Source organism: Ranitomeya variabilis, chromosome 2, assembly GCF_051348905.1.
Source record: "Ranitomeya variabilis isolate aRanVar5 chromosome 2, aRanVar5.hap1, whole genome shotgun sequence".
Classification (NCBI taxonomy): domain Eukaryota; kingdom Metazoa; phylum Chordata; class Amphibia; order Anura; family Dendrobatidae; genus Ranitomeya; species Ranitomeya variabilis.
The window spans coordinates 771,282,014-771,298,860 of record NC_135233.1 but is presented as its reverse complement, the minus strand read 5'-3'; the positions used below and the strand labels follow the sequence as shown (position 1 = coordinate 771,298,860).

At 41.6% G+C, this 16,847-nt stretch overlaps 1 protein-coding gene across 2 annotated transcripts in view; it reads right to left on the bottom strand.

Annotated features, from left to right (window-relative positions):
- The window catches only part of RNGTT (RNA guanylyltransferase and 5'-phosphatase), a 587,560-nt gene that overhangs the window by 29,058 nt on the left and 541,655 nt on the right, over window positions 1-16,847 (bottom strand). For both annotated transcript variants that reach the window (XM_077289743.1, XM_077289744.1), the window contains exon 14: window positions 7,625-7,691. In XM_077289743.1, coding sequence (XP_077145858.1) covers window positions 7,625-7,691 — 67 coding nt within the window. The remainder of the gene's footprint in view (window positions 1-7,624; window positions 7,692-16,847) is intronic.

The following is a 16,847-nucleotide window of genomic DNA, read 5'->3' as shown; positions in this document are numbered from 1 at the left end:
GCCATATGTGACTCTTGAGCCACAAGTTGGGGACCATTGCACTAGATACTACCTTGTCTGTTGCAAAGGGATTGGATTTGTTAGAAATTTAGCTCCCAATAGTGGATGATATCCTCTGCTCCAGCCAATTTGTAAGGGTGACTTTCGCTCTGATGTACATGAGCCATCAATGTATCTAAATGGATATCATGCAACATATTTGGCCATAGTGCTTTATGTTTGGGTGACCTAGGTGTTTAAAATTGTTAGCTGGAGATGCCCGGTCCCTCTGACTGCAGAGGCAGGTCTAATCCAGAAGGGAATGTATCTGATTGGATAGACCGTTTAATAATAACTGTCAATACTTTCCCTATTTGACAGAAATCATACAGTAGGTATATCTAGAAGGTCAATATAAAACTGTAAAGCTTATATAAAACATATCAGCTCTGAATGTTCGCCAATGACATTCGTATCCAGTAGGTTCCATCTTCATCAGTATATATTCCATGTTATGACTAAGAGCCAGAGAGTTCAAAATTTGCAAAACGCGTAATAATTCCCATGTCGTATAGACCGATCGATAATCTTTTTATGGAATATACACTGATGAACCTTTTGTGTGGGATTGATTCTACCAAGTGCTCCTGTACACCGTGTTTCCGGTGATTGCCGGCCGTTAGGAGGGTGAGATGAATAACTTTTCTCTTTTTTTATGATTCTTAGACAGTTATAGCTTAAACATATGTACACCGACATGTAAGTTTTTGGGCACACCTTGATAAAATTACTGTCATTGTGAACAGTTAAGCAACTTGAAGATGAAATGATCTCCAAAGGCCTAAAGTAATTACGCATTTCATTTGTATTTTACACAAGTAAAAATGGTCATTTTTACTTTTTAAAAATTACAAAAAGAAAAATAGGCAGATGAAAACGTTTCGGCACTCTGCATGGTTAGTACCTAGTAGCGCTCATTTTTGAAAATATTACAGCTTGTAACTGCTTTTAGTAGCTAGCCAAGAGTCTTTCAATTCTTGTTTGAGGGATTTTCATCCGTTCTTAGTTGGAAAATTCTTACCTTTCTTTGTTTACAGTCATATGGGCTACAGAAACCAAATATATAGTGAAGTGGGGTTAAAGGGTGTTTACTTTCAGGACAGTTAGAATAACATATAATCTGGGTAAGGTCCCCATTGGGAATGTCCCCATACTCCACATAACTCCATAGCTTATGCCAAGGAGCAAGAAAACGCTTAGGCACGATTCATCAAAACTGGCATTTTCCACACCAGTCTTTATTCACACATCAGGTATGAAGTAGCGTGCACCTTGCCACAAATCTCACTCCAATCCCTCACAAGGACTAGAGTAAGGAATACCATCATTCATAAATTAAACACACTGTGGTGTCACGTCATTGTTTTACCCATTTTGGCAGAGCTCGGTAAAACTGTTGTGAAAATGCCCAACTCCGCATTGCACAAAAATACAGTGACTTTTCAATGTGAGTTATGTCGTAAGTCTGATGTAATTGCTTTGCTGAATCGGGGCCTTAGCGTCAGTCTATTTTATTCACTTTCTTTGCATTTAGAAAGTTCTAGGTCAGAAAACTACAATGTTTCCTACTTTATAAACAAGTATACAGGAAGCTTAAGTGAAAATGTTTTTATTCAATTACCGTATTTTCCGGCGTATAAGACGACTGGGCGTATAAGACGACCCCCCAACTTTACCAGTTAAAATATAAAATCTTCTTAAAAGTCGGGGGTCTTCTTATACACCCTATGTCGTCTTATAGGGCCGGTGAATATGTGCCTTTTGGGGGGGGGGGGGGGGAGTGATCCTGATGACGAGGGGGCGTCTCACAGGAAAGTAAGTATCCCCCATTACCTTATCGTAGCGGTGCAGCGTGGGGGTCTCAGTGCTGGGAGTGGCGGCGGCGGCTGCTGTGCTCTGGTGCGGCGGCTGCTGTGCTCTGGTGCGGCGGCTCCTCTTCTGTGTGGGGCCTCTGTGCTGTGGGGTGGCGGTGGCGGCGGCATATCTTTATCCAGTTGGGGCTCCTCCGGCATCTCCTTAGCCCTGGAGGCCCCGCCGCAACTCCATCGGTGCAATGCAGCGGCCATTTTCCCGGAGGCAGCTCAATAGGTGCGATGCGGTGGCCTCCGGGAAAATGGCCGCTGCTCAGATTCAGATCTCGTCCCGAAATCTCGGGACACGAGATCTGAATCTGAGCAGCGGCCATTTTCCCGGAGGCCACCACATTGCAACGATGGAGTTGCGGCGGGGCCTCCAGGGCTAAGGAGATGCCGGAGGAGCCCCAACTGGATAAAGATACGCCGCTGCCGCCGCCACCCCACAGCACAGAGGCCCCACACAGAAGAGGAGCCGCCGCACCAGAACACAGCAGCCGCCGCCGCTCCCAGCACTGACACCCCCACGCTGCACCGCTAGGATAAGGTAATGGGGATTACTCACTTTCCTGTGAGACGCCCCCTCGTCATCAGGATCACTCCCCCTCCCCACCCACCATATACACCGGCGTACAAGACGATTCCCGGCGTATAAGACGACCCCCGACTTTTAAGAAGATTTTCGGGGGTTAAAAAGTCGTCTTATACGCCGGAAAATACGGTACTCTAAAAGGTCACTATAAGCAGGACTGAAACTTTGACATTTTAAATGGATTTAGTACAGGTTAAATAATAAACTTTGGAACTTGCTGGAGGGCAATACATTGTGTTCTACCAGCTTTTAAAAACAGCTTTTTACATTGAGAGAATCTGAGAAAATCACTTACAACATACTTTGAAATGACTACGTATTTACAAGAAGCATCAACTCTATTAAAAGGGCTTCTTTCAGAGATCACATAATGGAGAAAATGAGATAAATTAACATCACTCAACTGTTCAAACCCTGACGCTCCAACACCCGGAGCTGGGTAGTTCAACTTTGCAACTGATCACTTCCAGCCACCAGGGGCACCAAGTATTGCTGATCAACAGGGGTACCAGGTGTCACCCCCACCGTTGTGACATTGATGACCCATCTTAAAGATAGGCCATAAGTATAAAGTTCTGGGCAACTCCTATAACTGCAGAAAAACAAGTTGCCATTTCATCAGTAATTGCCAGATTGCATAGGTTTTTCTTTTTCTAAGAGATTAATAAATTTAGTATTGCAACTTTCATGGAATGTAATGAAAAATATTCCGGTCCTTTCACATGAAACCTATATAAAAACATGTTCTTGTTTCACTCATCTAACACATGTAAAACTTGATTTTGGTACACATACCAGTATAATAATATGTTCAGAATCCGTCCTTATTCTCCTTGTCAGAACCTTGCTATATACTATTTACAGTGGGCAGCTCTTTTTTACTGTCATTCGTATGATATTATGGGTGCTTTATAGGTTAATAGCTTTCCAGATCTGCCTGCTTGCTGCACTTAAAGCCTAGCTGCAGGGAGGAAATGAACTTTATTCCACCTGGCAGCCTTCGGCTTTTAGTCCTAGAGGCCGGGCTGGAGCAGTGGCTATAACCACGCCCGGCACTGACTGTGTCATCACTTCTCCAACAAACAGAACTGGAAACTAATAAGAAACAATGCTCTAAAACAGAGTAAATAAAATTAAAGGACATATAATGTGCATTATTGTCACATTTGATACCCCAATTTAAATCTCTAATCCAGCCTAAATAATTATGCAAACACTATTGACTTTACACCATTGATCATTGATTCCAACTCCTATACAAGAACACATATAAAGCAAAACACGTTGTCTTGGGATGTTTCTCTAGTCATAAAGTGGCTGAATAAAAACGCAGCCGACATTCTGATAAAGATCCAAACTCACATAGTCACAGGGTATCGCTATAATGATAGAAATGTGGATTAATCATTAAAAGTTACTCCCTAAAGAGATATAGCAGCTGTTGTAAAGGGAAAACATAAGGTTCAGTTAGGAGGCAGATGACCTGTGTAATCAAGTGCAGAATCTAGCACAAAGTGACTTCAAGGTTAGAATAATGATTAGACTCTATGCCTGCAGTGTATGAGTGTGTACGTCACATAACATGGCATAAATAGGTATTAGAAAGAAGTATATAGAATAAAGTAGAATATGTTACTATAAATCAGGAAATAATACATTTTTGAAAGGTTACACATATTCATTGTCGAATTTAAATTTGGTATACTAACTCTGGTTTGAGTGTTAGGCTACTTTCACACTAGCGTTAACTGCATTCCGTCACAATGCGTCGTTTTGCCGAAAAAACGCATCCTGCAAAAGTGTTTGCAGGATGCGTTTTTTCACCATTGATTAACATGAAGCGACGCATTGTGACGGATTGCCACACGTCGCACCCGTCGTGCGACGGATGCGTCGTGCAGTGGCGGACCGTCGGGAGCAAAAAATGCTACATGTAACGTTTTTTGCTCACGACAGTCCGCTTTTTGCGACCGCGCATGCGCGGCCGGAACTCCGCCCCCACCTCACAATGGGGCAGCGGATGCGCTGGAAAAATGCATCCGCTGCCCCCGTTGTGCGGCGGAGACAACGCTAGCGTCGGGAACGTCGGCCCGACGCACAGCGACGGGCCGAGCCCGACGCTAGTGTGAAAGTAGCCTTAGGTGTGCCAATTCAGGTGTGAAATTAGTGCTTACATAGTATGATATAGACACTGGGTTTTTTTCAACTCTGAATTTTTTTTCTTTGTAATATCAAAACAGTCACTAATTTATGGTTCATTAATTCTATTTATATTTAGTTACATATGTTTTATGGAGTAGTCCTCAAGTACCTGCTATTCCTCCATCCTCTAGTAAAATATACCTTTAAGTTACAATATTACTTCATTCTAAATAATGGTGTAGCTAAATGGGACATCAGAGGGAGCAGTTGTCCAAGCCCCTGATTCGGAGAGGCCCAAGCAGAGCGGCCACCACCCTTAAACTCTGTAGTAGAGAACCTTCACTACCGCTCTCCATTCTGTAGGCCACAGGGTGCTTTAGGACTTCGGCCTGTAGCAGACAGAAAGACGTGATGATGTAATCGCGCTAGGATTCTCATGTCCTGTGCGTAACTCAGCACAATGATATCCTTGGACTGTCCGCTCTATGCCAGTGGATTCACTGAGGTTAGGTGGGTATAATGTTTTATTTGTTATTTTAATATTGTGTGAAGGCCCTCATACAGCGTAGGGGCTACTAAGGCAGCAGTCATGCAGAGTAGGGGCTACTATGCGGGCCCTCATACAGAATGGGAGCAATCATACAGTGTGGGGGCTACTCTAGGGGCATCATACATTTTGGGGGTATTATATTGTGTATAGGGGAGCTGTATAGAAGTGATCAGTGGAGACAACATACTGTTTATAGTGGAGGTGTTGGTGCATTATACTGTATATAAGGGAGCAGTGGGAACATCACACTGTATAGAAGGGATCTCTGGAGACATAATTCTGTGTATAGGGAAGTTGTGGGGGCAATATACAGTGTATTAAGAGCTGTGATGACATAGATCATAATGTGTAGAGGGGAACTGTGATCATACATACAGAGTGGGCCATTTATATGGATACACCTAAATAAAATGGGAATGGTTTGTGATATCAACTTCCTGTTTGTGGCACATTAGTATATGGGAGGGGAAAACTTTTGAAGCTGGGTGGTGACCAGGGCAGCCATTTTGAAGTCAGCCATTTTGGATCCAACTTCATTTTTTTCAATGGGAAGAGGGTCATGTGACATCAAACTTATTGAGAATTTCACAAGAAAAACAATGGTGTGCTTGGTTTTAACGTAACTGTATTCTTTCAAGTTATTTACAAGTTTATGAACGCTTAGAAAATGTGTTCAAAGTGCTGCCCATAGCCACCAAGGTCTCCCGATCTGACCCCCTTAGACTTTTATCTTTGGGGTCATCTGAAGGCAATTATCTATGTTGTGAAGATACGAGATGTGCAGCATCTGAAACTGTGGATACTGGAAGCCTGTGCTAGCATTTCTTCAGCGGTGTTGCTATCAGTGTGTCAAGAGTGGGAGAAGAGGGTTGCATTGACAATCCAACACAATGGGCAGCACTTTGAACACATTTTATAAGTGGTTGTAAACTTGTAAATAACTCATGAAAGAATAAAGTTACGTTAAAACAAAGCACACCGTTATTTTTCTTGTGAAATTCTCAGTAAGTTTGATGTGTCACATGACCCTCTTCCCATTGGAAAAAATAAAGTTGGATCCAAAATGGCTGACTTCAAAATGGTCGCCATGGTCACCACCAATCTTGAAAAGTTTTCCCCCTCCCATATACTAATGTGCCACAAACAGGAAGTTGATATCACCAACCATTCCCATTTAGGTGTATCCATATAAATAGTCCACCCTGTATGTATGTTCCCCTCTACACATTATGACCTATGTCATTACAGCCGTTAATACACTGTTCAAAACCGCTGACATGTGCCAGGAAAAGATGTGGTCTCATTGCTGGAGCCCACATCAAAGGGAGGGTGTCCAACATCGGCGTACTATTACACTGATGTCGGAAAGGGGTTAAAATACATCCACAGGTGTCTCTCTAGTCAACTCAGATGTTGCAAAAAAAACCAGAAGTTTCCAAGCACAAGACATTATTATATGGGCAGTCCAGAATTGTTTAAAGACATAGTAATCTTAGTGTATGTAAACTTCTGACTTTGCAGTAAGTAATAAAAATGCCTTAGAACATTCTATCTCTCTCATTATTCTTTCATTTGTAAAATATTAATAATTATGGTAATCCTAATTGACCTAAAATGGGAAAGGTTTATTGTGAGATATTGAGAAAAACATGCATGTGTGTCTTTTCATATAGAGTATGTAAACTTCTAGTTTCAACTGTATGGCTTTTTGGCCATAATTCTTCCATAAAGAACATTTCTCAAACATTAGATTGACACAGCCGGGTCCCAGTGGTTGCTGCCAGTTCTGAGTGAATGGCATTGCTAGATAAGTTCTGATTTCTAAGGAATCATGATATGTCTTTCATTTGCTGCAATAAGTTCCTTGGACATTTATGGTTCTCATGGTTGTTTATTTTTTGGTGCTTGCTCAAAAGAGCTAAAACTGCAAAATGTGAAATCCAGGCATGCTTTAATCTTTGCCTGGGAGAGACCTTGCTGATGCTGAATGACAGCCTTGTGTCTTGCCATGGTGTAGGACTCGTGACATAAAAGTATCTTCCACAACTTCACCTTTGTAGCAGAGTTTGGCTGTCCCTCCACCAATTTAAGCCTCTGCTGTTTCTGTGTCAGTTACTGACTGTTTCAACCTACATATGAAAGCGATAATCCTGATCACCTCTTGATATAATTGGACACTTGCACACTTGACTGTAATCCTACAAAATCCCCTGACTTTGTGCAAGCATGCCTAGAAGAACTGATGCTCTTTTGAAGGCAAAGGTTGTCACGCCAAATACTGACTTGGCTTTCTCATCTGTATATTCACTTAGCATTACTTCCATTGATAAAAATAAACCATTAACACTTCTATTTTTAAAAGCATTCTTACTTTGCAGCATTTTTGCACAGCACTATATATCAACAAGATATTGAACTATAAAAGGTGGTCACTTAAATATAGTATACCTTTATCTGGGAAAATGGACGTTCGTAGTTTCCAACATAGAGCAATCCAACATTCTGAGTTAGAAGCCTAGAGGAGAAAATAAAGGACATTGAAAATAATTCCTTGCATCTTCAAATAATACTTGGCGCTATATAAAAAAAAATCTAATTACATAGAGTAAGAATTATAGTTTGCTTTTAAGCTAGCCTGGTTGACTAATATTTATTGTATAATCTGTACAACTAATATAGCAGGCAGCTGGTAAAGAAAACAATCAAGAAACTGTCTGCTTTTTATTCGGCATCAACAATTTACCTACAACCATCCAAAATTTATAGCAATAGAAAAATCCCCCAGTGTCTATACAGAAGAAAGCACAAAAATACCTATGAAAAAGAGAGCAAAGTCAGACTGAAGGGAAGATAGAGCGGAGTTTTGTGGATACTAATTTCAGCCAGAAGGTACTTCATTCTGATGGTTATAGAGTACATACGGCTACACTTACGGGTAGATTGGAATAGCAATTACTGTTGATACACCAACAGCTAAATCAGAACATTGTTCCCGTGCCTGAAACGCAGTGCAATGTATTAGGATGCGTTGCCACACAACCTACAAACTGCTAGTGTTATTCATCATCAATTCAATGAAATGCCATTTGTCTGGCTCGTTGATGGAGAGATGACTTACGAAACTTTTCTACAAATGCACTAAGGTACCTAAAAACTCATCTAATTAATACATGGGCAGCATGAATCAGAGACTGGCTTCATTATTGCAGAGGATTATGTTTTTCTATGTAATGCTGTGACTTTTCACACAAAGATCTTTGAGGAAAAAAGGAAAGATAAGCAACCAGAACAAAATATAACTTTCATTATTATTTGTCTACAACTTTGCCATCATATAAAAAGTATTAATCGACAAAAAAGCCAGTCAAGTTATATAATTCTTTTAACTTTACATCGACAAAAAGGTTACATCTACCAATTTGTATAATTATGTAACCATACATTATACCAAAAAGACAAAACTGAAAAGATTTTTGGGGAGCGCTGTACTCCCTACAAAAAATGCAATAAAAAGATCAAAGCATAGTATGTACCCAAAATTGCAACAATAAAAATTAAAGATTGCACGCAAAATCAAGCCCTCATACATCCTGGCCCAGAAAATGGCAACACAATTTTGTTTTATTATTATTTTTATACATTTTTGACTATTTTTTTTTCCTACCAAAAACACCTTAGAAAGTTATTGGCATACTGACATGAAAAATCATACTGTCAGGTCATTTTTAGCACATAATAAATGATGTTAAATCAAAAGCCGAATTACAATCACGTTGTTTCCCCCATTGCACCACACTAGGAATTTTTTTTGCTGTTTCAGCATGGTAAACTGAATGGTGTCAGTCAAAATTACAACTTGTACTGCGGAAAACAAACCCTCAGATGACTATGTTTATGGAGAAATAAAAAAAAAGTCATGGTTCTTGCAAGAAAAGGAAATGAAAATTAAAGTACAAAAACTGAGAAATTCCCAATCACTAAGGGGTTAAAAAAAAGTAATGCCAGGTCTAAAAGGGATAAGAAACTTAATTTATATAACGTAATAGCCAATTAAAGATAAGTCACATAAACCATGTCTCCCGCTAGGTTTCCTTTGGAAGAATTAGTGCTGGTTAGCACTGTGTTCCTATCTACTGTATCTTTTATTTTTATTGATTTTCAAAAGGAAGGAAAAAACTATTTACAATGGTTAAAAAAAAAACAACAGCAGAAAGTATACATTAAGGCCATTTCTAATGAGATTTCTCTTATCAGTGGTGATACAGCAATTTGCAAGAGGAGCTGAGGCATCGAGTCCTTAATATCTTTTTGATCTCACACCGTTTTAGACAACATACTATTATCAGTCTTATTTTATCCAGAATTTATATATACTGTTGGAAGAAAATCTGTTTTACTAGGTTAAATAGCTATATGTGCCCTTTTTTTTTATAAAATTGGATGAATTGTATTAGGAGGTTTGCCTCCTCCATACATTATAAGCTATATGTCTGTAGTTCAAAAACCAATAAAAACAATTAGGGCAACAAAAAAGAAAGAGGACTCAAACAGTGGGAAGGTAAGATCAGCAGAAGGAAAGAAATACTTACAATCACAATGTAAAAGTTATGATAAATTACACTACAAATGAGCGTGAGTCAATGTGTGGGAAATTATCCAATAAAAAGTATACAGCCAAAAGTAAAGCACCTAGTGATCATATATATATATATATATATATATATATATATATATATATATATATATATACATATACATATACACAGGACCAAATCACAGATAACACAGGTCAGCAAAAAAAAAATTTTTTTCTGGTGTCCAAAATATTTTAATGAATTTGGGGTATTTTTGGGGTGCTGATTCTGAATATGCTATCAGTTTTGCCAGATTGGCTCAAGTTTTTGAGATTTTTGGTATCTTATTTATAGCACTTGTTGGTAAATGCGACGCATCATCTCATTAATTTCTTTGGATTAGTACTTGAACTGAGCAGTTCTCAATATAGTTTTGTGTTAATTAGTGTTCTAAAAGTTTGTTCATAGCTTGATTTTTGCACTAACTTTATGTTGTTGTCTGTTTTCCAGTGAAAAGCATGAACTCATCAAGAAGAAGTTGTCTTAACGATCCAGACTCATTCTGTTACATTTGTGGTGAATACACACTGCCAAAACATAGAAGAAACATAACAGACTTCGTAAAAAAAGTGTATTTTGCCTATTTTGGGGTTATGCTTGGGGACCAAGACAAGTTTTGGGCACCACACATAGTGTGCAAAGCATGTATCGAATTATTACGAAAATGGAGCAAAGGACAAAGAAAGAGCTTCAAATTTGGTGTTCCAATGGTGTGGAGAGAGCCAAAAAATCATCATGATGACTGTTATTTCTGTGCAGTGCAAGTGCAAGGATTCAATAAGCATAAGAAACGAAAATGGGAGTAACATGGAATCTGCAAGAAGGCATGTCCCTCATTGTGAAGATGTGCCTGTACCTGTGTTTACCATAAATAACAGTCATCATGATGATTTTTTGGCTCTCTCCACACCATTGGAACACCAAATTTGAAGCTTTTTCTTTGTCCTTTGCTCCATTTTCGTAATAATTCGATACATGCTTTGCACACTATGTGTGGTGCCCAAAACTTGTCTTGGTCCCCAAGCATAACCCCAAAATAGGCAAAATACACTTTTTTTACGAAGTCTGTTATGTTTCTTCTATGTTTTGGCAGTGTGTATTCACCACAAATGTAACAGAATGAGTCTGGATCGTTAAGACAACTTCTTCTTGATGAGTTCATGCTTTTCACTGGAAAACAGACAACAACATAAAGTTAGTGCAAAAATCAAGCTATGAACAAACTTTTAGAACACTAATTAACACAAAACTATATTGAGAACTGCTCAGTTCAAGTACTAATCCAAAGAAATTAATGAGATGATGCGTCGCATTTACCAACAAGTGCTATAAATAAGATACCAAAAATCTCAAAAACTTGAGCCAATCTGGCAAAACTGATGACATATTCAGAATCAGCACCCCAAAAATACCCTAAATTCGATGAAATATCTTTGGCACCAAAAATGCTGTTGACCAGTGAAGGGTGCATATTAGTTCAGATAACCAGAATAATAAAAAAAAAAAAAATTACAATTCATACATCCAGTTACAGCCTATTCAAAAGCAAATGAGCAGGCAGTTATTTACACGTAATGTTAAAATAGTTTACAAGAGACGAAGGTGCAAGATGTCAAGTAGTCATATTCAAAAGCTTAAATGCAAGCGCTCTACACTGATAAAGGGACCAGTGTACTTCAGGAGAATCTGTCAGCAGGTTTTTGCAACCTCAAACCTCATCTGGTAGCAGCTAATGTAGGTAAAGAGAAGCTGAATCCAACAACGTACTGTATCAGTTAGATTACTGGGGGCAGCCATTCTCACACAATCAGACCTTTTAGGTTTAGAATGCAGCAGAGGTGAGAAAGCTTATCCCGCCCACACCAGGCTCCGCGTGCACATAGTCCATGGTCTGTGCCTTTTCTTACTGGTAAGTTCAGCCCCTATTATATACTAAATGTTACTCTACTGAGATCTTCTATCATCATATATTTTTTAACTTTTGGGACAGTTCTTACCAGGACATACGCTGTGTTATACTCTCTTTGCTGACATTCTGTTTTTGTGGGAATGGGATGGTGCATCAGCTCGAGGATTTTATGGCATATCTTAATCGTAATTCATTTAACATCAGGCTGACCTAGAAGTTTGATTCTGACAAAGTTGACATCCTGAACGTTTCTCTGGAGACTGATGTCAACAGGCGCATGTCATGATATGTACTTTTACCCTGTCCTGTATTTGAATAATATGCCCTTTGATGTATGTAACTGTTCTCTGGTTTCTATTAGCTGTAATTTATGTATTTTCTTGTGCTGGGAGTTTACCTGTAACAATGTCTCCTTCCCCCAATACTTGCAGCCCTAAGCTATAATGTAATTAAGCTTTGTCAACTAGTGAAGGAATAGCCATTCTTCCTCACAGCAGGTGGCTAGTCAAATGTACATACTACATGTAGACTAAGCGGAGCCAACCAGTGTAGAATCTTCTGATGGACCCAACCATTGAATAGAAGGTGGATCCCAGGAGCTCAGACAATCCATTCTTATTTTGAGATCAGATGTGAGTTAATTCTAAAAGGAGAAGGAGTGGGGATTCTTAGCTGAGGCAAGACCCCATGTCCATCTGTGACTGCGGAAGCGAACGGGGCGAGACTTTAGCTGAGGACATATCTCGTCATTCATGAGATTGTTTTGGGATCCCTTGGACTCGTGTGGACTATTGCTTTGTTAGCTGGCACAAGGATTATCGGGAGGTGCCCCCGAACCTGTTCCGTTGGACTAATTGTGGACTCTGTAGATCTACCTGCATGTGTTGTTCCAGCGTTCTTGATAATAAATCTGTGGAATCATCCCTTGGCCTGTTGTCCCTTCTTGCTCTGCCGTACACCCCGTCACAAACTGGTGGCAAGCAGCGGGATCAGAGCAGAAGGAATGGAGGACAATGGCCCAACATCGGGAACCAGCACCGCAGAGTACAAGAACTGGACTTTGGGGAGCCTACAATCAAAGGCCCGTGAAGTAGGAGTCTGTTTTAAAGGACTCTCCAAGGAGCAGCTAATTGAGGCTTTGGAAGGAGTTCGCCTGCAAGATGACGCTGAGGAAGGATCCTCGCAGCAAATGGAGGAAAGACTGCAGCCGGAGGTAAATACCCAAAAAAGTCAGTGGGTTGTGGAGGAGGAGTTGGCATTGCTGGGAAAGGAGGCCACCATAGACGATAAGAGAGAGGCCATTCACAGAGCTCAGGAGAGGGAGAGGGAGGCCATTCACAGAGCCAAGGAGAGGGAGAGGGAGGCCATTCACAGAGCCGAGGACAGAGCTCAGGAGATGGCATTGCTGGAGAGGCAGATCGCTTTGGAAGCAGCTAGAAGCTCCAGACAGACTGTAACCCCAGCACCCACCATGAGGGAACTCCCCAGAGTGTCCCGCAAAGACTTCAAGCCCTTTAATGAGGCTGCAGGTGACATTGAGGGCTTCTTCCAGGACTTTGAGCATCAGTGTCGATTAATGGAAGTCCCGGAAAGGGAGCGAGTCCGACATCTGGTGGGGCTCTTAGAGGGTGGAGCTGCCGAAGCCTATAGAGCTATGGACCCTCGGGGGAACCATGAGTATGTGGAGATTAAACAGACTATTCTAGAACATTATGCTGTGACGCCAGACACTTACAGGACTCAGTTCCGTACTTTAGCCTGTGATGGGGAAGTATCTTTTAAGATATATGCTCATAGACTCAAACAAATATGTCATCGCTGGCTGGAGGCAGAGGAGGCCTTAACCTGGGAGACCTTTCTCCAGGTTATCCTAAAAGAGCAGTTTTACTTCAAGTGCCCTGCTGAGATCCGGGAATGGGTGCGTGAGAGGAGCCAGCGACAGTGGAAGAAGCTGCATCTCTCGCTGATGAGGCTCTCACCATCAAGCCTCAGTGGAGGGTTCTGTTGGAGGATGGAGAGAGGCCTACCAGCTCCACAACATCGGTGGCCCCCAGTTCTTCTGTCCCCATTGTTCCCTGTTCCTCTAAGCCACCACCTCATGCTGATACCCGTGTAAATGTGCCTCCAGTTGCTTCTACTGCATTTTCTGGAATATGACGAGGAGAGGAAGTAGCAGAGCGCAGGTGTTATGGTTGTGGGCATCCGGGGCATCTGCAGGCCTCATGCCCAGCCAGCCCATGGAGGAGTCATCCTCAAACCCCTACAGCACCTTCAGGTGGGAGCCGGCCTCCAGGTTCCCTTACCCCTCGCCCAAGAGGACGCCTTGGATGGAGTGAGACCCAGCACAGATGCTATCGATGTGGGCAGCCGGGGCATCTGCAAGCCTCCTGCCCAGCTGTTCAAATGAGGATTGATCCTGTACCCAGTCGTATTATTAATTATGTACAGCCAAGTGCCATGGAGGAAGACGTGTCACCACTACGTGAGGACTGGCCTAGTGCCTCACCCACCCATGTTGCACCACTAGGAGTTTATGGTGTGCGACCTGCAGCTATGACGACTTCTGCTCATCGAGGTAAGCACTTGCAGGAGGTCGTGCTGGATGGACAGAGACTTATTGGATTTTGTGACTCGGGGGCTTTCCTCACACTGGCTGATCCCCGAGTGGTTCGGCCTGAGGCAGTTCATAGAGGACCTGGGATTGTCAATAGACTGGCTGGTGGGCAATGGAGGACTATTCCCACAGCCACTGTGGATCTGAACTTTGGTTTTGGGGTCAGGCGATGTGTGGTTGGGGTGATGGGTGGCCTGCCTGCAGATGTTCTCCTGGGCAATGATGTGGGAGAGCTACGATGCCAATTCGTGGCTGCATGAAGCCACATGTAAGTTACGCTCTGGCTGTGTGTACTTAACCAGCGACCTGTAGAGGTCCCTAGTACGTACACAAATTGGGAGGGGAAGGGATTGTCATGATATGTACTTTTACCCTGTCCTGTATTTGAATAATATGCCCTTTGATGTATGTAACTGTTCTCTGGTTTCTATTAGCTGTAATTTATGTATTTTCTTGTGCTGTGAGTTTACCTGTAACAATGTCTCCTTCCCCCAATACTTGCAGCCCTAAGCTACTGTATAATGTAATTAAGCTTTGTCAACTAGAGAAGGAATAGCCATTCTTCCTCACAGCAGGTGGCTAGTCAAATGTACATACTACATAGACTAAGCGGAGCCAACCAGTGTAGAATCTTCTGATGGACCCAACCATTGAATAGAAGGTGTGACCCCTACCCCCCTTCATGGGTGGATCCCAGGAGCTCAGACAATCCATTCTTATTTTGAGATCAGATGTGAGTTAATCCTAAAAGGAGAAGGAGTGGGGATTCTTAGCTGAGGCAAGACCCCATGTCCATCTGTGACTGCGGAAGCGAACGGGGCGAGACTTGAGCTGAGGACATATCTCGTCATTCGTGAGATTGTTTTGGGATCCCTTGGACTCGTGTGGACTATTGCTTTGTTAGCTGGCACAAGGATTATCGGGAGGTGCCCCCGAACCTGTTCCATTGGACTAATTGTGGACTCTGTAGATCTACCTGCATGTGTTGTTCCAGCGTTCTTGATAATAAATCTGTGGAATCATCCCTTGGCCTGTTGTCCCTTCTTGCTCTGCCATACACCCCGTCACAGCGCATCCAGACGAATGTCTATAGGAAGCCTACTTCGGTTAATGCCCTCATACATGCCGATTCGGCACACAATCCTGCCACAATTAGGGCCGTCCCGGTCGGACAGTTTCTAAGGATGAGGGGGATCTGCTCCTATGAGGACAGATTTGAAGCACAGGCCTCTGACCTCAAGACACATTTTGAGACCGTGGGTATAGCCACAGGTGCATAAAACAGGGCTATGACAGTGCTAGGAAGACCCCCGTAATGACCTCCAATACCCATCTAAAAGCAATAGGAATGTGGATAGAGACGGAAAAATACGGTTAATCTCCACCTACAATCATGAGTGAGATAACAGGAGACGAATTCTTACTAAACATTGGGCTATTCTCAGTGCCTTTTACTTTTGTAGAATATGGGTGATGTCCTTATATAAAATATATATTGCACATGATGCTGTTGTATGTATCTGTCTTTGTAGTTCGTCATCTTATTTGATTGACATATTTTATAAGAATACTTTAATAAAATCTACATATTTTTACCATAATTATTTTATACTCCTAGTTTCTCTTATCTTTTTATTTGTTATTTGGAATTTACATTTTTCCTCTTGAAGTGGATCACTGGTAGTGGTACAACCCTGGCATCTAGAATGCAACTGGGATTTTTGTTTATATAGTCTATAGAGAGTGAGGTGCTTATCACAGGAGGGGGTGTTGCTGGACTAGTGTAGTCTGGCAATGATAACCTCTTAGTGATAAATCTTTCACAGTTAGTAGACAACAGCGCTCCCTGAATTCTGTGTTTCAGCCCCTATCAACTGCTGTCTTTAGATTACATAACAAAAACCTGCTGACAGGTACCTTTAATGTACCCCTATACATTCTCTCCCACTGTGATGGCACCAACCACAATACAAATTTCTATGAAGCTTTCGTCAGTAATTAATTTTCCCAATTGTATACTTTGCAACAAGCAACTTGGCAGCAGTAAGGTTATGCTGTCCACAGCGGAGACCAAGCTATAAATTAGATTTTCCTAAAAAAATACATTTAGGGCGTTAAGATCTTTAAATCTCTGTTAGCATGAACTTGAGGCTGAAGACTTCGATGACCCCAGTAGATTCCTATCCATCCGGTAGTGCAGTGTTAGCTTCCAGAGTACTCATGCATTTCAGCATATCAACACTGCGGGAGAAGTTTATACCCTCTTCCTCTGCCTTTTTTTTTACTTTGCAAACACAGATCGATTCTTATTTTAAAGTTGAGCATGGAGGTTAATGCCTTTTTCTCAGCAGGCCAGCGGCACTGCTTCGACCTACTGTCTCTGCTGATCCTCTCTCATAGACCTTTCTTGGGAGGATTCAGCAGTGCTCTGAGCTTTTGGTGTGTGTTGTAACGTGTGCCCCCCTTTTTTTGTTTACTGTACTATTGAAGCTACAAAATATAAATGTGCTTTCT